The sequence below is a fragment of the Spodoptera frugiperda genome, chromosome 11, assembly GCF_023101765.2.
Source record: "Spodoptera frugiperda isolate SF20-4 chromosome 11, AGI-APGP_CSIRO_Sfru_2.0, whole genome shotgun sequence".
Taxonomy (NCBI): Eukaryota; Metazoa; Arthropoda; class Insecta; order Lepidoptera; family Noctuidae; genus Spodoptera; species Spodoptera frugiperda.
Genome location: NC_064222.1, coordinates 9,829,278 through 9,849,502, shown reverse-complemented (window position 1 = coordinate 9,849,502; position 20,225 = coordinate 9,829,278). Strand labels below are relative to the sequence as shown.

The 20,225-nt window shown below is 34.8% G+C and overlaps 2 protein-coding genes across 3 annotated transcripts in view; both read right to left on the bottom strand.

The window, feature by feature from the left end:
* Positions 1–504: 504 nt before the first annotated feature.
* On the bottom strand, positions 505–2,773 carry LOC118274562 (28S ribosomal protein S15, mitochondrial). Its single transcript, XM_035592127.2, has 5 exons — positions 2,476–2,773; positions 2,231–2,364; positions 1,664–1,737; positions 1,250–1,371; positions 505–866 (listed from the first exon to the last, which is right to left on the bottom strand). The coding sequence occupies exons 1-5, from the start codon at positions 2,661–2,663 to the stop codon at positions 557–559; spliced, it is 828 nt and encodes a 275-aa protein (XP_035448020.1). The 5' UTR covers positions 2,664–2,773; the 3' UTR covers positions 505–556.
* Positions 2,774–3,462: 689 nt separating this feature from the next.
* LOC118274954 (vacuole membrane protein 1) overlaps positions 3,463–20,225 on the bottom strand; it is a 30,626-nt gene continuing 13,863 nt past the window's right edge. The window contains exons 3-10 of one of the 2 annotated variants that reach the window (XM_050697054.1): positions 15,685–15,785; positions 12,487–12,600; positions 11,949–12,048; positions 11,174–11,355; positions 10,245–10,445; positions 9,380–9,604; positions 8,687–8,988; positions 3,463–8,089 (exon numbers count right to left, since the gene is read on the bottom strand). In XM_050697054.1, the coding sequence (XP_050553011.1) occupies positions 8,724–8,988; positions 9,380–9,604; positions 10,245–10,445; positions 11,174–11,355; positions 11,949–12,048; positions 12,487–12,600; positions 15,685–15,785 (1,188 nt within the window). In that variant the 3' untranslated portion in view covers positions 3,463–8,089; positions 8,687–8,723. Of the gene's footprint in view, positions 8,090–8,686; positions 8,989–9,379; positions 9,605–10,244; positions 10,446–11,173; positions 11,356–11,948; positions 12,049–12,486; positions 12,604–15,684; positions 15,786–20,225 lie in introns of both variants that reach the window. The other variant, XM_050697053.1, reaches the window with a different exon arrangement.

The following is a 20,225-nucleotide window of genomic DNA, read 5'->3' as shown; positions in this document are numbered from 1 at the left end:
GCGGTTTGTTTTATTTCCACAAAACTATTATATTTTCAAAATTCAGTGCAGTGGAGAAATGTGCCATGCATTTGGTTTATAAAAAATATCACATCTACAGCCTATAAGTGGCTACTGCTAACCTTTTCTCGCACGGAGGTTTGAGCATCAATCACCGCGTTTGCTCAATGCAGGATTTCAAAATTATAAGCCTAGGTTTCCTTACGATGTTTTCATTCACTGTTAATCAGTGGATTTGTGGATTTATGGAACAACTCTAAGTAATAAACAAACTGTTGATCCAGATCTGGGTGCTGCGTATGTGGATTTATATGTTTGTTAGCAGTGGGTCAAAATTTTATTTAAAAAGAATATAATATGTTAATGAGCTGAATGAAATAAACTGTGCTTGACACATATATTTTTTGTATATTGTTCGAATATTTCATCCATATTGTATTTGAAATCTTATATATTAACTTTTTATACCTAGTAAAACTGACAAAAGCAAATAAAACCAAAAAATAAACTACAAAATACAATTATTTTATTACATACATTACATTACAAAATAAAATCAATCAACTTCTAGAATACTACTTCTCTTCTTCTTCTTAGCTTGTTGTTTGACCTGATCCTTCTTCGTCCATTCTTCTAACTGCTGTTCTACCTTCTTGATATCCTGCTCAGTGACTGTGATCGGTAGCTTTAATTCCATCTGTTCACTCCGTATGAACTTCAGACTCTCTAGTTTCTCTTTCAAGAACGGTCCTTGTTGACTTTCCAGTAAGTTGCGGTAGTCAGCTAGTTTATTGTTGCGGATGTCTTCGCAGTGCATTTCTGTGAGTCTGCGGAGTGATTCCTTACGGGATAGCTTGTGGAATGATCTGAAATTAATACCAAATTGTTTGTTTGAGAAAGATATATCATACATTAACGGTCTTTTTAATTGCAGACAACTGATGACAGACTCCAATTAAAGGAATCAGGTTTAAAAGAAGCTTTTGTTTCATAGAATAGTGTAAGCTTTACAAATGATGAAAATTCATAAATATTGTAAGTGTTGTCCAAGCCAACCGACATTAGCCAACCCAATGTGAGCAATTGTGGTGATTAATGCTCAAACCTTCTCCATGCGAGAATAGGCCTTTTGGTCAGCAGTGGCCACTTATAGCCTGATGATGATGATGTAAGTGTTTTCTAGTTAGTTCAAGTTCAGTACCCAGTTTGAGTAAGTTTAGTAAAATCCCTACAATAAAAGTATACTCACTCTGGGTGCCCCTTATATTCAATATTGAGTTTCTCCAGAAGCCATTCAAACTTCTTGTAATCATATTGCCTCAAAAACTTCAACAACTTCTTCCTCTTATCTATGCGCTCCTGAACTAATTGCTGAAAAACAAAATTGAGATATCTAAATCATCTTTACATTATCATCTTGCAATAGCAATATATTGGACACTGAATGAAAAACACAAGAAGTTTTAGAAATTACAGCAATCAATATTTTAAAGAAGGGCTTACTTAAAAGTACTCTAAACCGACAAGCTTGCATGAAAAGACTGATGACTGTTGATGAAGAGAAAAAGGTATGTACGATTCGGAGCAATTAGCAGTCCATTGTCTCTGCCTACCCCTCTGGGTGACAGGTGTGAAGTTATGTATGTATGTATGTTATTTTTACCTTCATTTTGGCATTCCTAGGGAATTTATCCATATTGTCTTGGAGATAGCGAATTTGTCCTGTCATTAGAGCAACTGCAAAAGAGAAAACACTTGAAAATTATATAAGATTTAAATAAAATCTATAACACTCTTATAGACCTAAAATATACAGTTATAAAGTTTTTGTTTTTACCCGACTGCCAAGGAAGGGTTATTATAATAACTAAAATGAGACATACTAAATTAACTAAAAATTGTGGTTTACTTAAGTTAATTAACTTCTTAATGGTGAAAAGCTCTACTAGTTACGACGACTGAACCTACAGTAGGCTGCGCGATGTCGCCACATCAGTGCACGCTGGTCACAATGAAGAGCCTCTGTGACTCGAAACTTTTCTCCATTAAACATGAGTAAAACATGATTTTTAGTTAATGTAAATCTTCAATATAGAGTTTTTTATTTTGCACCTAGGCTACAAAATTGTACTTTTACATGTTAGTTAACAGGTATGTATTATTCTACTAAGTTTGACTATACAAAGTTCATTATTATCTAGTCAATAGTAAACATCGGAATTTATCTTACTCTTGGTCTCAGCAGTGGAGAAGTCATACTCATGTCTCCGGACTCTGTTCATGAGCTCCTCCTTCACCAGAAGGTTGTACTCCTTGCGACCGAGGTGGCCCACTGAGAATATCTTCTTTACTGACTCTGGTGCACTGGAAATTCGATACACACATTATACATGCAACATCACGCTTTTTCTCCACACGAAAAAAATTGTAAACTAATGCGTGTTTTGCGAGATCTTAACGTATTAATGTACTTACTCTTTGATTTCCTCAGACAGAGCATAATCTCTGCCAAGAGCAGTCTCAGGAATAGGAGGTAAACCCTCCAAGTCTCCAGATTTTTCAGGTGTGTAAGCTGGCATATACTCCGGCCTTACCCATTTCACATTAATCTTGTGTTTAATGCCTCTAGTTTGGACTATTGTCCAGGCTAATTGCCGTAACATTGCGACTATATATTTGAATGTCTACGTAATTCTTATTCAGAAAAAATAAATAGAGGCTGGTGGAAACCTAACCTAACCTCAAAATTTCTGTATATGACAGATGACAGTTATGAAATTGTCAACTGTCAGTTGTCATCACAACGGTTGACAGTTTGTACTTTTAAATGCGTTTTGTAGTCATCCTCGATGTTTTTAGTATTTTAAGGAATAAGGATAGAGCATAGCTTAGGATCGGTAAGTTTGAAAATCTAGCAATATCTCGAAATCAAGAGATCCAAGCCAAAAAATAACGACATTTTCATCGCTCCTTAGATATACGTGGGTATATCTAAGTATACACTACTACAGTGGTGTAACTGTAAAAAGATATTTGCAGATTGATGGATAGGGTGCAAACAAACTTGGGCGCATTTACAAAATCACAATCATCATCATTTGTATACCAATGATTTTCGAGCTATATTTTTTAATCTTTTCGATCTCTGTCTTAGTTTTAGCTAAATTATAACCAAATATTTACCACCTCCAATTAAAATATTTTCTGATTAATGGAGGTGAGAGCGTGTGTAAGGTTACGACTCCTATGCAATTTCAAATTCCGTCTTATTAGTTATTGAGCTAGATTATTTCTGTAAGAACGGATAAATACTCCATAATTCATTGGTTTACCTGAGAATCGAACCCTATAAGATCTCTTGCTCAAGAGTTAAATTTGCAACGACTTACCTATGAATCAGTCATAAACCCATTTATTTTGTATTTCAATAACACAAAAGGAACATAGAAATAAAACATCAAATCGTGAACATTCATTTATTGCTTTGTGAGTATGAAACCTCAAACTTACAAAAAAATAAGCAATATTTTGTACTAATGTACCACTCCACATGACTGTACAAACTACGATATATACGAATACATTCTCTTTATATACAATATTAGGACAAAACATACAATAAACTCATTAAACAATCCTGTTTGGTAATAACTGATAGAAAAAAACACATTTTTTTTTACATTTGCAACACCGCAAACTTGTCTATGGCAGTGATATGTATCACTAAAGAGGTTTAATAACTTTTTATATAGAATTTAATTTTCTTTATAATTTTGTTATTTTACATAATTGAAAAGCGGCATGAAGCCTACCCTGTTTGCAGCCAATTTATGTAAAGAAGAAATAGCCAGGAAGTTTACAAAATCAAATTTTGCTTTAAAAAGTTAAAACGAAACTAGAATAACGTGGAATGTAGCATAAAGCATACTTAGAACAGAATGTAGAGTATAAAATAATCAATAATGAACTTTAAATGAATGTCACTAGAGTTTAGTTTAGGTTCAAATTCTGCTAACAACTATGTGAGTGAGAATGCCAATCAAAGTACATAAAATGTAGCTTTTAATAAAACAGTTATGTTATTTGGCACCATGTTTGGATAGTTTCATTAAACTACTATAACAACGCGAATTAATTTACCTATCTAGTAACATTGTGCGTTTTGCAGGAACTATTATTTTTGTTAAAACATTTTCACATACACATCACACCTAGATTTGAAACAAATATTTGTTCCTTGCCCATAATTTGCCAATAGAACTATTAGCTTTTTAGTCTGTTTAATCTTTCTTTAATGAATTTTGAACTTTACTGGAGTACAATTAAGGTTGAAAATGTCATTGACAGATTTCAACTCAAGAATTTATAGAGATTTTTAAGTCAAAGTAATTTTAATTCAAAGATAGGTAACATTTTAATATGCAGTGAGACACACAAACCAATACCTACTCTAATAGTGAAACTACGTGAAAATAAACCAAACTAAAAAAACATTTAGCAGAATTTGATACCTATAGTTACCTAATTCAAAAAACTACAAATAGAGATTAGACAATAGATAGATTTGCACACATCTATTATTATTTCATAAAATTACCCACATGTTTCTTTAAATAAGACTTTATGAAATGCTAATTATTTCTTGTCTACAGAGGGCGCTGTTGTCTACTTAAAGCTTTATAGTGTTATTTATTTACTCAGAATTTTTGCCCTTTGCATTGTAAGACAGATTAATGAATAACTAGCATTCCATAAACGGAAAACTCTATAATTTTAAATTCAAAACATTAATATCAAACTTTAATTTTTCAAAAACCGTCTACATAGAAGGAATGCAACCACTGAAAACTTACACGATGAATTCATTCCTATTTATAATTAAAAACAAATCCTTACTTTTAATACTGGACATCATTTATCTACTTAATTATTATTATAAACATATTTTTTATACACGAGATACAAAAATGTCTTTCATCCGTATTATCTTAATATTAATTTATCTAAAGTTTTGGAGGATAGATTAGAACTTAGAATATTGACGCTTGCATTTTTGCGATCCGTAGATGGCGTTGGTAACGCATAAAGTCCTCATACGCCCGAATACTGAAAGGCTACTCAATTTTAAGTTGCACTTAAATATCGTGCTATCTCTGTCATTTTATAAAGAATTGATAGTAATAGAACTACATTTGAGAGCGTCTTAAAATTGAGTAGCGTTTGAGTATTCGGACAATAGTTTGACAAACTTGACATTTTGTAGGACTTTAAAAGCGTCTTTATTAATGCGAAATTAGCATTAAACTATCACAAATAACTAACGTATTCAGAAATATGAAATTCAACCCCGTTCGCGGAAATACAAAGCGAAAACCGTTTATTATAATAATGTAGCGAAATAAATAATAATAAAAACGTAAAACATAATATCTACCTTGGACTAGGTAAAAATAAAACTTATTTTTAAATAATAATAAAATAACGGGAGACAACACATTAAAATTAGGAACAGCACCAAATTATATATTTTTTTTGGAATCGATAATAATCACAATATGAAAATCATAATAAATATACATTTTGGTATTTCTTTAACTGTTGTTAACCTTTTAAGCTTTAAAAACAAACTGAGATTGTCTTTTTGAAAAACTAGGAAAATTTAACCAATCAAAATCAATACATTTTACTTTTTTATATTTTTTTACTAAAACCACTCTGTTAATTAAAAAGTCTTACTAAAATTTGTCTATGAAAACAAATGCTTGTCGCTGATTCTTGTCTATGAAAGATGGCCGAACGCCGGTTACATTTAAATGTCATTTAGCCCAAACTATTTGGTATTGGGCTACTATTTGAGCACCTAAACTAGTCACTCACGCTGGTGTTATATCTATATTTTAATAATTATATGAGATATACAAAGTGTAACAAAATAAACCTAAGTTGCACGGGCTGATTCTGATCATGAAATTGGATAACTTTTGTTGTTCATGTTAATACGAGTTTGCTATTAGTTTGAAACGAGAGCGTAGTTAGTAGATAAAGAATATTGCTTTCCTATAGTAATTGCGGCGATTAACATGTTAAATCCAACTAGTATAAAAGCAAAAGTTTGCATCATTTGTGTGTTTGTTGCACCTTTACATCAAAACGGCTGAAAGTATCGACATGCAATTTGGAACAGCGATAGATTATGAACTCGAATAACACATAAGACTTTATATCATCCAGGAAAGCGGGCGAAGCCGCTGGTGAAAGCTAGTATTCTTATATTTCCAAAAGTTGTTGGGAATCAACACTTTTGTAGTTTTATGTTTATTTTGTTAAACTTTGTATACGTTTAGTATTATATATACTCTACTTATGTACATTTGTCGTAAAGGCAAGAGCTATTGGTCGGGCGATAGCTGTTATTTATTACTTACAATTTATTACATAAGTGTAATATAACGTCTTTATCTTGTATTGAGGGGTACAAACAAACTATTGAAATGAGAATAGGAGGGGTTGATGACAAATATAATGGTATCTATACTTTTAAGACCTGAGGGCTTACTACGAGTTTGTTTTACGTTTAACGCGATCGAAACGAGATCGCGTTCGGCACTCTGATTGGTTGGTTCATTCGTGACGGCCAATCAGAGTGCTAATCGCGCTCATGTTTCGTTTTCGTTCAATGTAAAGTAAACTCGTAGTAAGTGTACTGTTATACAATGTCTAACGGCCGGTCTCTAGTTTAATGTTTCTTATTACCGTGACCAATTTTATTAGACAATATGAGACAGGTCTATATTCTTACACAGTGGTATAAATACATCTTTGTAAATACGTTACATTTCAGATTTTTTACCTCCCCCCTTCTCCCACTTATAAAGAGTACCCTCATAAAACATCTACTATTTTGCCTGACCGTACACGAAACTGAAGTAAATATAACTGCCTCTTGTTAAAGCAACCATTTGTCTAAAATCCGCCATTATATTCGAATAGGCAAACGTTATATCAATTTTATTAAGTTTTTTGCAAAAAATCAGTAATAAAACAATCAGTTTCTTAGGTAAAACGAAATACCTAATATTACTGTCTAGAATTACTTATTTTACTCAAGTAGGAAGTGAAAACATTTATAATCAATTTATAACTTAACTAAAAATCACGGTTTACTCACTTATTATTAATAGAGAAAAGCTCTACTAGTTTTAAGTCACAGAGGGACTCTTCATCATGAGCAGCGTGCGCAGATACGGCGACGTTGCGTAACCTACAGTAGGCTAGCTAACTAATAGAGCTTTTCTCAATTAATATGACGTAAGTAAACCGTGATTTTTAGTTAATTTAGTATGTCTCATTACGATAATTACAATAAAAATAATTTTCAGCTTTAAAACAAGACACAAATGTAAAACGAATAAAACCAACGTTTGCATACTCGCCCATAATGGCAGCAACACTTCAATTTATGTATGAGAGAGTAGAACACTATATTAACGCACCTTATACAATAACCTATTACATATAATTATACTAACTAGTTATTGCGCAAACACCTACCGTTCACATAAACATAGCGCTCTTTGGTGACGCTTCAATCAGAAAATTGTTTTAAAATAAGTAATTTCTAGACATAATTTTAGTCTAGTTTCAGTTATTCTACATTTTGGGGAGAAATTGAATTTAATAAATAAAGTTTCATGAAAATCTATGCAGCCGTTTTCGAGTTACGAATCAACAAATACGACTTTACTTTATTACTTTTCATATGAGTAATAAATACGATATTGTCTTCACCCTTCAAGATGTTAAAAGTAAGCATCATAACTCTTGAACGGATGGACCAATTTTGAGGCAATTTTTATGAGAAAGAAGATATTACCTAAAGAATTAGGTTTAATGTTTAAAGTGACGTCACTTAATGAAATATTACCAATATTTTCAGTATAGTCTCTATAATTCTTAGTTTAATGTTTATATTTACTTGAATACAACTAGTTCGCCACGAGAACGGTAGGTGGCAGTGTGACGTTGGCCACGTGAGGCGCGAGTCTCTACTACCGGCGCCGGCGCATGCGATCCGACGGCCGCCGCCGCGCTGTGGGAGAACATAACAATAATTAGTTATCATATGATGCAATAGAAAGTTTCATGTACCATACTAAAATATCTTTGTAACAAATGGGAAAAATACAAGAAATCTGACTGCTAGTCTAATATTTTTTCTGGAAGTAAAGTTTTCTATATGCAACGTCACGCTTTATATCCCTGAAGGGGTAGGCAGAGGTGCACATTACGGCCATTAAGCCATTGTACAATGTACATCAAACCACTTGTGCTTTAAGTTTCATGTAAAAGGGGGTGAGCCTATTGCCTTATACTGGACACAATTCCAAACTCCGTGATACTACTGAGATTTTATCGAAAAGCAGAAAATAGCCCTGTAATGCTTTGCCCGAGACTTCTTGCCCGGCAGTCGTACTTGCGACCACTCTACTAACGAGGCAGTCTAAAGTACATAGTATCAACATTAATTTATTAGGAATTAAGTCAAATACTCCACTGCTTAATCAGTTATCTCAAACATATTTAAGACTTATTGACTAAGCAACTAAAACAGGAATACATATACAAAGTAGTTTCTTTTTGTTTTTTTTTTTTTTTATTAAAACAACAACAACAATATTATACATACCGATAGCACAGAGCGCGTCGCCCGGCGTCCGCAGTCCCTATTCCCGTTTCTTGCCCTTCTTCTTGCCGACTCGCTTGCTATAGTTCTGCGCTAGCGCATTCACTATAGACACCACGAAGTACACTACCATAGCCAACACAAACTTCTCTAGAAGGCTCGATAGAACTGAGCCCTGGTTCTCTATGGGCGCCGCGGAGTCGTTTTTATGTAATCTTGCTTTCTGGTTGCGAAGGAACTCCAATAGCGGAGCTTCTAGCTTGGGCCCGATGTATGGTATCCTTTCTACCCAGGAAAGGACTTGGCTGGAATATAAAAATGGGTTGTTAAGATGTGCTATAGTTGTGACTTTCGACTTTCCGAGTTATATGTACTTTTTAAGATTAGATATTTAAACACCACTGATAAACGGTGAAGGAAAACATAATGAGGAAATCTGGGCTTATAATTTGCAATTATAAGTTTCAAATCGCCTAACCGCCTTGGGCAAACGTGGCGATTAATGCTCAAACCTCCGCCGTAATTAAAACTTTCATTAACTAACTGACGGACTATATACATTTTAAATTTTCTGAGGTACTATATAGATATTTAACTGACATACTATATGGTTTTTGATTTTCATACCCCGTCATCAAACCCTATTATCATATCCATCCACATTTTCAAAATAGATGACAATAAAATCCCACTCACCCAACCAAAGTCTCGTTAAAAGCGATGATAACAAACATCTTCTGTATGTGCATCTTGATGACGGCCTTGCCCAGCACGGTGGCTCCGAAGAAGGTCCAGAAGGGGACGAGGAAGTGTCCACAGGTGAGCCCGGCCAGGTCGAACAGTGGGTTCGGCACCGACGCACACGCCAGGATACCCGCGAAACCTACTTTCTGGACTAGTTTCTGCACCATTATTTTTGCTCTGGAATTGAGGATAATATATTTTAGGTTATTCAAGATGATATTTGTTAAATATATCGGATTAGATTTGATATTTAAGTTAGTAATATATTTTAGATTTATTAGGTTGTTGGTCTAAGCCTGAAGTTAGGACAATAAGTAAAGATTAGAGCTTAAAAACCGGATAAACCAACTCTACATTAAACAACAGTCAAAACGACAAATTTAATATTTTGCATTATTAAAGCAACTATGAAAATTATCACTCCAAAATGTAACAATTTTTTCCTTCTCCAAAATATAACTTTGATAAAAGGCTATCCTTTAGACGTTCACTGAAATCTTCAAGAAAAGCGTAATAATTACTTTTTAAAAGAGGTTGGCAACATATTTATGACTTCTTTAGTGTCCATGGACGGCTTTAATCACTTATCGCAAGCAATCAGCTTTTCATTTACCAACCCTATCCAGAGCTGCGGACTACCTAGCGGGCTTATCGGGGCATTGGATCGAAGGGCAGGAGTATGAACGGAGTGCCTTTTTAGTCAATAAGAGTCTGATACTCCTCGCTTTGTCCAAGGCAGGAGAAGTCATTGAATGTATGTTTTTTTCCATAAAAAAGCCCCCAAAACAGAAACCTTTATTCCTCATGTATATCTCACCTGCCAGTCCTGGAGTCATCATTAGCAGCGAGTTCAGCGACGCCCCCACCCGAGAGGCGGGCGGCGCGCGCCATGAAGTAGGGCGGCAGCTCGCCCAGCGCCGTGCCGATACCCCACATCATGGACTCGATGCGCACCTTCGACATTATGTTCCATATCGACACCGCGTTGTTCGGGTCGATTTGCGCCGGACATATTATGCTGGAATTGAGAATTATTGATATTAAGTAATTGTCTAAACTAATCTATATATAATCTACATATTACATAACTAGCTACTTCCGCACGGTTTCACCCGCTCTGCTTGGCTTCTATTGGTCATAGCGTGATGTTTTATAGCCTTCCTCGATAAATGCACTATTTAACACAAAAATAATTATTTAAATCGGACCAGTAGTTCTGGAGATTAGCGCGTTCAAACAAACAAACAAACTCTTCAGCTTTATAATATTATATAGTATAGATCAACAAATAAGACAACAAAGTTGAAATATTACTTGGCGACACATCTGCATGAAGTAAGAAGTTTTTTTAAGAGGATGTTTCTTTACCAAACATTCTGTACAACGAGAATCTTGTCGGGAATCGAACTTAGAAACTTATTTGTCATTATAGAAACTTTCAATGCACTGCTTAATGTATAATACGAATAGGTACTTCTCTGATGTTGTGGGTGTCGATGGACGGCGCTGATCACTTACCATTGTCATTTCTTTTGTTAACTTGTGGACAATGGTATGGGTTGCATGATTGTTACTTAGTTTTAATACGTACTTTATTTGTTATGTTTAATTATGTAACTGTTTTTTGTCCCTTAATAAATAAATAAATAAATCAGGTGACCTGTACACTCATTTGCTCTCTATTCCATAAAAAAACAGAGGAACTAGTGGATAAAAAACTCTCTCTCAAGTTAAAAAACTACTCACTCATTAGGATAAGGCGGTTCAGGGAAGTTGAGCGCCCCACACTCGTAGGCGGCCAGCGTGACCCTGGCGATGTGCGGGCCCAGGTACAGCAGGAACGTGTGCAGCCCCGTGCCCAGCCCCACCGAGCTGCACACGCCCAGCACCACCCACCAACCCCACCACGCCAGCGTCGCTACTACCACCTGGAAATTTAAAAGTAATTATTAAAATCGGGTAATAAATGACTAAGTGACCAGAGAACAAACTTACAAAAATCATATAGATGGTCGTATTGAGTAACCTCGTCTAACTGCGAACTGCTACCATCAGGTGAGATAGCGGCCAAACGTCGGCCCATTTAACAATAAAAAAAAAAAACTGCCGCACTAAGAGACATTTAATTTTAATGATTACTTAAACTATTCGTTAGTAACGATTTTGTATCGAAAGCAATTAGTATGGACTGGGTTAAGTCATCATTAAATGTCTCTGAGTGCGGCAGTTAGTCAGGTAAAATAAACTTTAAACTTTATTATGATTTTTAAGTTGATAAATTCAAAATTTATAAGCAATAAACTGCATGGTTGTTGGCTGTAAAACCAGCTGTACGTGTCACAGGTTTAATTTGTTCACAGAACAATTCTTTTAGATTGTATAAATTCGTTTAATAAAGTAAAATAAAAAAAAATCTAGTGTCAAGAATGAGACAAAGTGACTACACATCATTAAATTGTACAGACTCCATATCATTTCAAGTTGGATATTTAAAAGATAAGCAGTAGAAAAGGTAGTTTACCTGTACATAAGGCTGGTGTGGTCCGCTAACATAATAAGATACAACTGTTCCTAATATTGCTACAAATATCGTCAGTGCCAACAGTTTGTACGCTAATAACCTGGAACAATACAAATAATCAATTATTTGTCAGGATTTCTTCTCTTTCTTTTTATAATAGCTTTCGTGGGACATGCTAAAGTAACAAGAAATCACGGTTTATTGACGTATATAGAGAAAAGCTCTACTAGTTTAGAGCTGCTCATGATGAAGAGTCCCTCTGTGACTCGAAACTAGTAGAGCTTTTCTTCATTAAAGAATGCGAGTAAACCCTGGTTTTTAGTTATTCTCTTGATTTTCAGAGATAATCCCTGACTGAGTGGACACTGGTGCAAATAGTAATAAGTAACAATGATAATATAACCGAGACCCCCTGCTCGGTAATTACACTTAAAAGTTGTAACTACAAGAAAACTACCCTAGACTATTAGCCAATGGAGAACCTGTCGTCCAATGGTCACCATGCTAACAAAACAGGTCGATAGTAAAGTTGCCATACCTCTGTAACCCCGTGGAGATGAGTATGAAGAGTTCCTTGAAGAAGTACTCCAGCGTGGTGAGCGGCCGCCGCCATAGCACCAGGCTGTCACTGTCCATTGTCGGGGTCTTGTTTCTACTGTAACAAACAAACATATACTTTAGTATAAAGTCCAGAGTTTTTGAGAAACAACAATTGTAGCGCTCAAGTCAAACGTTGCCTTTCATTAGAATTTTTCGTGTGTCGTGGGTGCGTTTACAAACACCTTCCAAATCTTCCCAATCCTCGATTTCCCGGCAACCTTTAAATTCCTAACCCCCGTCCCCCCAAAGCCCGCAACGCAATTGTAACACCTTTGGTGTTTCGGATGTCCATGGGCCACGGCGATTGCTTACCATCAGGCGATGCGTCGCTCGTTAACCGGCTATACCATAAAATCCTACCTAAACTACCAAGACCCTGAAAAATTGTTGCATGCCGAGCTCGCGACATTGCGGTGCAGTCAATTACCCTACCACAGTAACCATGTAGTCATATTTTTGATATCTCTTACTTTTTATAACAATAAGAAAAAAAAGAACTGTAATAAAACTACCGGCCTATTATTACATGTATTTCTTTCCACCTCATAATCATTATCACTACTATATATAAACTCCTTTCTCCACAACTCACAGAGGAAAGAAAGCCAAAAAGAAAAAAATATACAATAAAGTAAAGATGGCCTATCCGTGGCCAGCCATTGCTAATCTCAAAATGTAGTACTTTCACTATTATAATCGCGAGTAATTGGTAACTAGGTTGTGTCGGTGGTTGCGTACACTGTGTTACGAATTAGAAAATAGAAATCTTTGCTTTGCATTGTATGTAAGTACTAAGTTTGGCTGGATTTTGAAACTTGGGAGCAAAGAAACGGAGCCATCTTTTTCATTATAAAGAAACTCGTTTTATAACAAAATACTCTGATTTAAAAGGTACGAGTAATCATATTCATCGGTATACACATAGCTTAGTAATAGTGGAAATGGACTCAGCTAAGCTATATTTTTTATATGGAAAGATGCATGCTATGGATGCCTTACTTTCGATACATCGCATACTCGTGTACTCGTACATACATAGCTTATAACATCTTCGGAGCATACCTACATAGCACATATCTGGTGAAAAAGCATCCTTAAGCTCTAAAAATATCCGCGGAAAGACCAGATAAGGTGGCATAATTACGCAACCATATCCGCAAAGAAGACTTAGTTAATAAACAAATTAAACTTTTACTAATTAGTTGGAAAACTACAAAGTCAGGGAACAATATTAATGAGTGCGATAAATAAGTGGAGGGCTCCGCTTGGAGCATTTAAACTGTTCACAATGGAAATAGGTCGTGCGTTTGTCTATTCTGTTAATGAGAGCTGAAACTGCTTTGGAGAACATCATTAAAGATGGGATTTTGCGTTAATAATTATGATTTAAGTGTGAGAGAGCCATGCTTCGGCACGAATGGAGTGATACCACGGCCTCACAAAAAAACCGAACAGAAACAACGCTTGCGTTGTGTTTTGTTGTGTGTATGAGTTTACCGGAGGTCCAATTACACCCCTTCCCAATAACACACTTGTAACGCTTCTAGTGTTTCGGGTGTCCATGGGCGGTGGCGATTGCTTACCATCAGGTGATCCGATCGCTCGTTTACCGGCTTATACCATAAAAAAATATGTAATACATATTAATTTACCAATGTGAAACATGCTAAAGTATCTATGTCTATCACATATTTATATGATTTATGAGTACCTATATGACTCGGGAGGCTCGATAATGGTCAATAGAATATACTACATTTTCCACAAAAAAGTGGAGCATAAAACGAATTAATAACACCAATATAAATTTTATTTGTTATCGTAATACAAGATTCTAATTTACCAGAGTGTTACAAAAAGTACTCGATGCATACTATTACTAGTAGTGGTTTCTATAAATAGTATGAAACACCCCTTGTTTCTGAGGTCATCCCTGACATAATACACGAATACCTACCAACAAATACCATAGAATATAGGTACTTAATTATAATAAGTGCATATTTAATCACATGTATGATGTGACGTCATGATGATTGAATAAATTGAACTCGTCAGTTACACAAGTCATACAAATTAATACTGAGTGTATCAATTGAAAATATGCTAGTTTCCTACTAGTCAAATATACCTAATACTTTTTTCGAAACGTCAAAAACTATATTTTCTATAAATTTTGTATGAACTAGTGCGTTAGTCAAATAGCAGACTCATTTCAAATCTGTGAATGAATTTTGAATAATTTATTTTTCCATATTTTATTGTATTGAAAAGTCGAAATAATTTATTGTTGACTGAGGAATGTATCTAATTCCTAGTTTTCAATAACTTAAAGCTTTTGAGTGAGAGGTTGTAATTAAAATTTCTTAACCAATTACTGTAACAAAACAATTCTTATAAAAAAAGAAAACCGAGAATCCTTGATTAGGTACCTATAAATCCTATAATGCGTGTTCCTACAAACACGACTCTAAAGCATTCATTTTAAATACCAATTTGAAGGAAAACAGACAAACTGTAGCTGTCAACAAGGCTATTGCAAACGACAGCTATGAGCTACGGGCAGTGGACCTGTTAATTTAGGTCACCGGGCCGGATATAGGCCATTTCACAGACTTTTTTCTCATCTCAGTACAAATTGTACGTGGAGAAAAACATTGCAGAAAGGTACTTGTCAATGCTTTCAAGAATTAATGAGTTTGTTATTGTAATATTTATAAATAGAGGAAGTATTATCCTTAGTATGAGTTTTACGTTTAAAGTAATCGAAACGAAAGCACGTTCTAGAATAGATCAATCAATAAGGAGTAAGTTTTATCGACATTTTTGACACAGGACACACTACCAATAAAGTCAAAGACTTAAACTGGCTGACTTGGAGTAATTCGTGTAGAAAATTGTTCAAATTCTCCGCTAACGTCGGTCACCGGTGACCACCACGGCGTTCAATGTGTTAAAGAATTTAATCTGCACATTTTTTGGTCACTAGAGATGGATTTGCTATAAATTTCATACAGAACGTATTAAAACGCATTTTTTTAATAGCAAGAACCCCTAGTAAGTAAATCTAGATAGGTTATTGAAACTAGCATTAAGATAGCAATAGAATTACAGAACAAAAAAACAAGAATCATACCTGATCTCCTTAGGATGTGGATGATGTAGTCCGTTGCGCGGGCGCTGCTCAGTGTCCGCCTGTACTGCGGCCGCCAGCTTGTAGTACCCGAGACGGGCGAGCTGAAGAATAATACAACTAATTAATAATTTAATTCCTAAGTAAATAATTTCTTCATTGAAGAATATGCTCTGTGAAGAACAAGACTGAGGTGAGATGAGCAATGGCTGGTTTGAAAACTATGAATAGCCATTAACTAGCAAATTTTAAACGTGGAATACAATTTGAATATTATCTGCCAGTTTGAACAAACTGGCCCTTAGTGTAACAGTACAGCCAGGGACACCCAATATGTAGATTTTGGCGATTTTCAACTTTCTTGCTATAGAAATAAAATTGAAAATTGAAGTCTGACATTGAGGGTGCGTTCTCTGGTCAAGCTCAGGTAAAAAATACTGCCATTTTGTGTCATTTGAACAATAGAGACGTTGATTTATAGTTCCGAAAAGATTTTTAGAGTTAGGGACATGCAACTTAGGGGTAGTTGCAAATTCTTAGGACATGCTTCGGTATTTTAAATGCTGTGTTTTGACACAAGACTTGTCTGACAATTGAAAACTATTAGGTATTTTAAAATTAAACTATTAACAGTACACAAAAACGGTATAGAGACAAGACATCATATAAAAATAATTAAAAACAGGACTTCATCTAAAGGTGAAATAATAAAATAACACACACAGGTGTAGAATAAAAACGACAATTACTTTTACACACACACAAGTTCACACAACACACATTTGCAATAAAAGTTTCCAATTTTCACTACACCAATTGGCGCTAGTGAGGCGTTAGATCCTCCTAGGTCTTATCAACTTTGTTCACAAAAGTTAACTGACAACAGCAAAATATCATATCAATGGACTTGATACGACACCAGCGCCTCTGGTGACGCAAACATCCTTTTTTTTTTTGCATGTCTAGCTGTCTTTTTCATTCAGTTGTAGTCAGGTAGTTACTGGGTCGAAAGGGACCCGTGAAAAATCGAGCATTTTGATTTCAATCTTTTTTTTTATGGCTACAGATAATGTTTACAGCTCTTGTCACCTATTGTTTAGCGAAAGACATTTTGTATTTTTAAACAATAAAATTGTAAAGTTTAAGTGGCGTTCGGGTATTTAGAGGAAATGGACTGCTTTTTTTAAGGTTCTGGACCAGATAAAATTATCTGTTTGGATTTCATAATAATATGTATTCGGTAATAATATTTGGGGACAACTTATAAACTCTACCCTGTAACAAACTTGTGAAAAAATCTGAGATTTTTTAATTCAAGTCCAGTCTAGTTAGACTGGACTTGAATTACACCAAACCTTGATTTGTCTAAACATTGTTTTATTATATTGCCTATTTGATAACAAAGATTTTCATGGCTGGTATGAATAACTCCAGTCAGACATAAAAATGACAATGCCTAATTCCCATATTTTTATTGCGTAACGTGTCCAAGTTATCTTGCTACAATGCAGCTCTAATATCGTAATACAGGATGGTATTAAACCCGTTATCACCGTCCCACCAATTATACAGAACGGAAGCAACTCCGCCGCGACTGAACAGACAACACGTGTATTATAATGTGCATTGATTTATTAAATGAGGTTGGAATTTGAAAAATTGGGGCAAGTATATTGTTATTTTATTGATGGTGTTATTAGTTTTGTTCATCAATTTACATCACGCTGCCTGATAGTGAAGTATGATGTATTTTCTATCTCTACGTAGGTTGCAGATCGTAGTTTAAAATGTTCAGGTTTATTGATTATAGAGATCACTGGCTGTTGTGTTGGCAGGTTTCTATCTAATGTGTAGTCCCTTCCAACACCCGCGAGAGAAATATATATTTTTTTATTATCAGACGAGTGTATCCCTCTGCAGGGCAAAAGCCTCCCTAGATTCCTTCCACTGCTCTTTATGCAAGGATTTCAGCGTGTAAAAATTTAATATACCCTGCCGTTAGATACTTTACGGCGGCTATGGCACTGCTAAGGTGAAACCGAAACTACAGCGTATCAGGATTTGAGACATTTTAAACAGTATATTCAAGTGAAACTAACCTAGAGAACATATCAACCCGTCTTTGAACTAAAAGAAGTTCAAACGGATACATAATATTGTTTTGCTTTCAACATACCAATACCAATCATGTGAGAAATGTCGTTATTGTGTCTACAGATAAACCGTACAGGTCGTGTTTCGAGGAAAGGCCAAAGGTATGACGTATGTATAACACAATTTACTTCAAGTTACATCATTAACATCAACAGCCTATATGAGTGGCCACTACTGACCCTTTGGTCAGTAGTGGTAGAAGGCCTTTGCCTTCTCTCACAGAGAAGGTTTGAGCATTTATCACCGCGTTTGCTCTGCGAGTTGGCGATTTCAAACTTATAATCAGAACTTATAAGCTCAGGTTTCCTCCCGATTCCTTCACCGTTTGTCAGTGGTGTTTCAATAATCTTAAAAAGTACATACAACTCGGAAAATGTTACATTGAAACCTGGTAGATTCCAAACCCGCACTCTCATGCATGAGAAGTCTTACTTAAATCTCCGAAACACCACGACATCCAAGTCACATCATTTAAGTATCTACTCTTATTTCTTTTATTGAGCATTATTTCCAAAGAAAGCACTATAATTTATTTCCAATATCCATTAGCAAGGCGTCTTTACTTAATGTAACAATGTGTTCTAGTTCCAGTATTTGTTTTAGACTTCTAGACAATCTATCTATTAGTTAATGTGCCTGACCTCTGTTCAACCTAAGTTAGTACCTAAGTAGGTATGTATTATTATCTAGGTTACGTGAATGATAGTATGACTAACGACAATATTGATAATGCTTAGAAAGAATTGAATAAATAGAAATGTTAAGTTTTTTTTTACGATAGAGCATAATTGCACTGTAAATTTTTCGCATTTGCGTGCCAAAGGAATAAATCGTGATTCTTTGTTAAAATCAAAGATGTAATTGAACTAGAACTGAAAACAAATAAGGTACAGATTCGATAATGATTAGAAAATTAAATCAAATAAAATATGGCTGATCTAATAGCTCTGTACAATTTATTTAAAATGGTATATCAACTATTAATATCCATAAATAAAACGAGTATTAGAAGAAATTCATGTTATGATTTTTATATTATACCAAGTAGAGTTATTTTCTGAGTTATACCACAGTCGAGTATTTCATTAAAGAGCCATATTTATTACCCATTGTATAAAATCAATAAATATATTACCATATTGACTTTGGTTAGAGGAACTTTAGCAGATGTTGACACCGTGATAATATATTTTGTATGTTGAACCATCAGTATTTTTTTCAATTTGGCTGTTGATTTTGATTGATGAAGAAACTCAATTCATATGACATTAATGAGAGTATTGACTCTTTCAACAGGAATTTTCATAGGTCATTAATTAGATTGCAGTATATTTGTAACGTAAATATTTGAATGATTTTGTACACATTTTGCGGTAGATGTAGGATGTATAGAAAAGGATGGGAACAAGTTTTCGTGCAAAGACAGTGCAGAACGCATGCAAAAGCCACACACTATGAAAGCTAAATGATGCAAAATTATAATAAAAGAAATTATAACGCAAAAGTAAAGATAAAGAAAAAAAAACAATTAAAAAAAGGCTTCATCCGAATAAAACTAGTTAAATCCAGAATTTTGTATCATTGTTAGTAGGAGAAATTGCAAACAATTTTTCGGAAATATTTTTCTTAAATCTTCTGAGAATTGGTACGCAATGACGTAGTTTTTTGGGACAGTTCCATGTTTCATATATCCGTGGATACGTTAACCGCTTCAGTAAGTTCGCTTTGTTTGTTTATTAGAATGAATCTGGCAAAGAGTCTGATAATACAAGTCTATGCCAAAACATTATTTGGAAATTCTTCTTCCAACTCTATTTTCTTAAACGTAGAATTCAAATTGACTTGTAATCTTTTTTTGACGAGCTGATTTCATTTGGAGCAAGCAATTATCGTGCAAACAGTTTGGGTGATTAGATTTAGCCTAATGACCGTATTTGAGAACCTTGAATCGTTACAAGCATACCACCACGATCATTTGCAATTTTCAGTAAGACTATTCCAATATAAACCGATTTAAGTAATCTTTTTGACTGATCCGGAGCCACGGATTACATAGCGGGTTTACCGGGGCTCCGACTTAAAAAGCAGGGTCGTTTTAGTCAGTAAGAGTCTGACATCTCACCTGGCCCAAGGCGGGAGAAGACATTGGATGATTTTCCCCCTTAAAAAAGTAATCTTTTTGACCCAGTAGTTGAGTACTGATTTATCATCTCTTTTAGTTATTAGCAAAGGAAATGTCGAGCATTACGACAACATGTAGGATATAAAACTGATCGTAGGAACATTTGAACAACTATTAGACATGGAAGACCATGATATTAGAAGTTACCGGTCATTAACTTCAAAGAGTAAATAAAATGTCACAATCCCTGTTTTGGGTCTTCATGAGA

Excerpts from the sequence above, each read along its gene's own strand:
- LOC118274562 (XM_035592127.2), bottom strand. The coding sequence starts at position 2,663 with ATGTTACGGCAATTAGCCTGGACAATAGTCCAAACTAGAGGCATTAAA. Across the intron at positions 1,738-2,230 it reads CTCCACTGCTGAGACCAAGA|TTGCTCTAATGACAGGACAA; the intron begins GTAAGATAAATT and ends TCTCTTTTGCAG. Across the intron at positions 1,372-1,663 it reads CTAGGAATGCCAAAATGAAG|CAATTAGTTCAGGAGCGCAT; the intron begins GTAAAAATAACA and ends TTTGTTTTTCAG.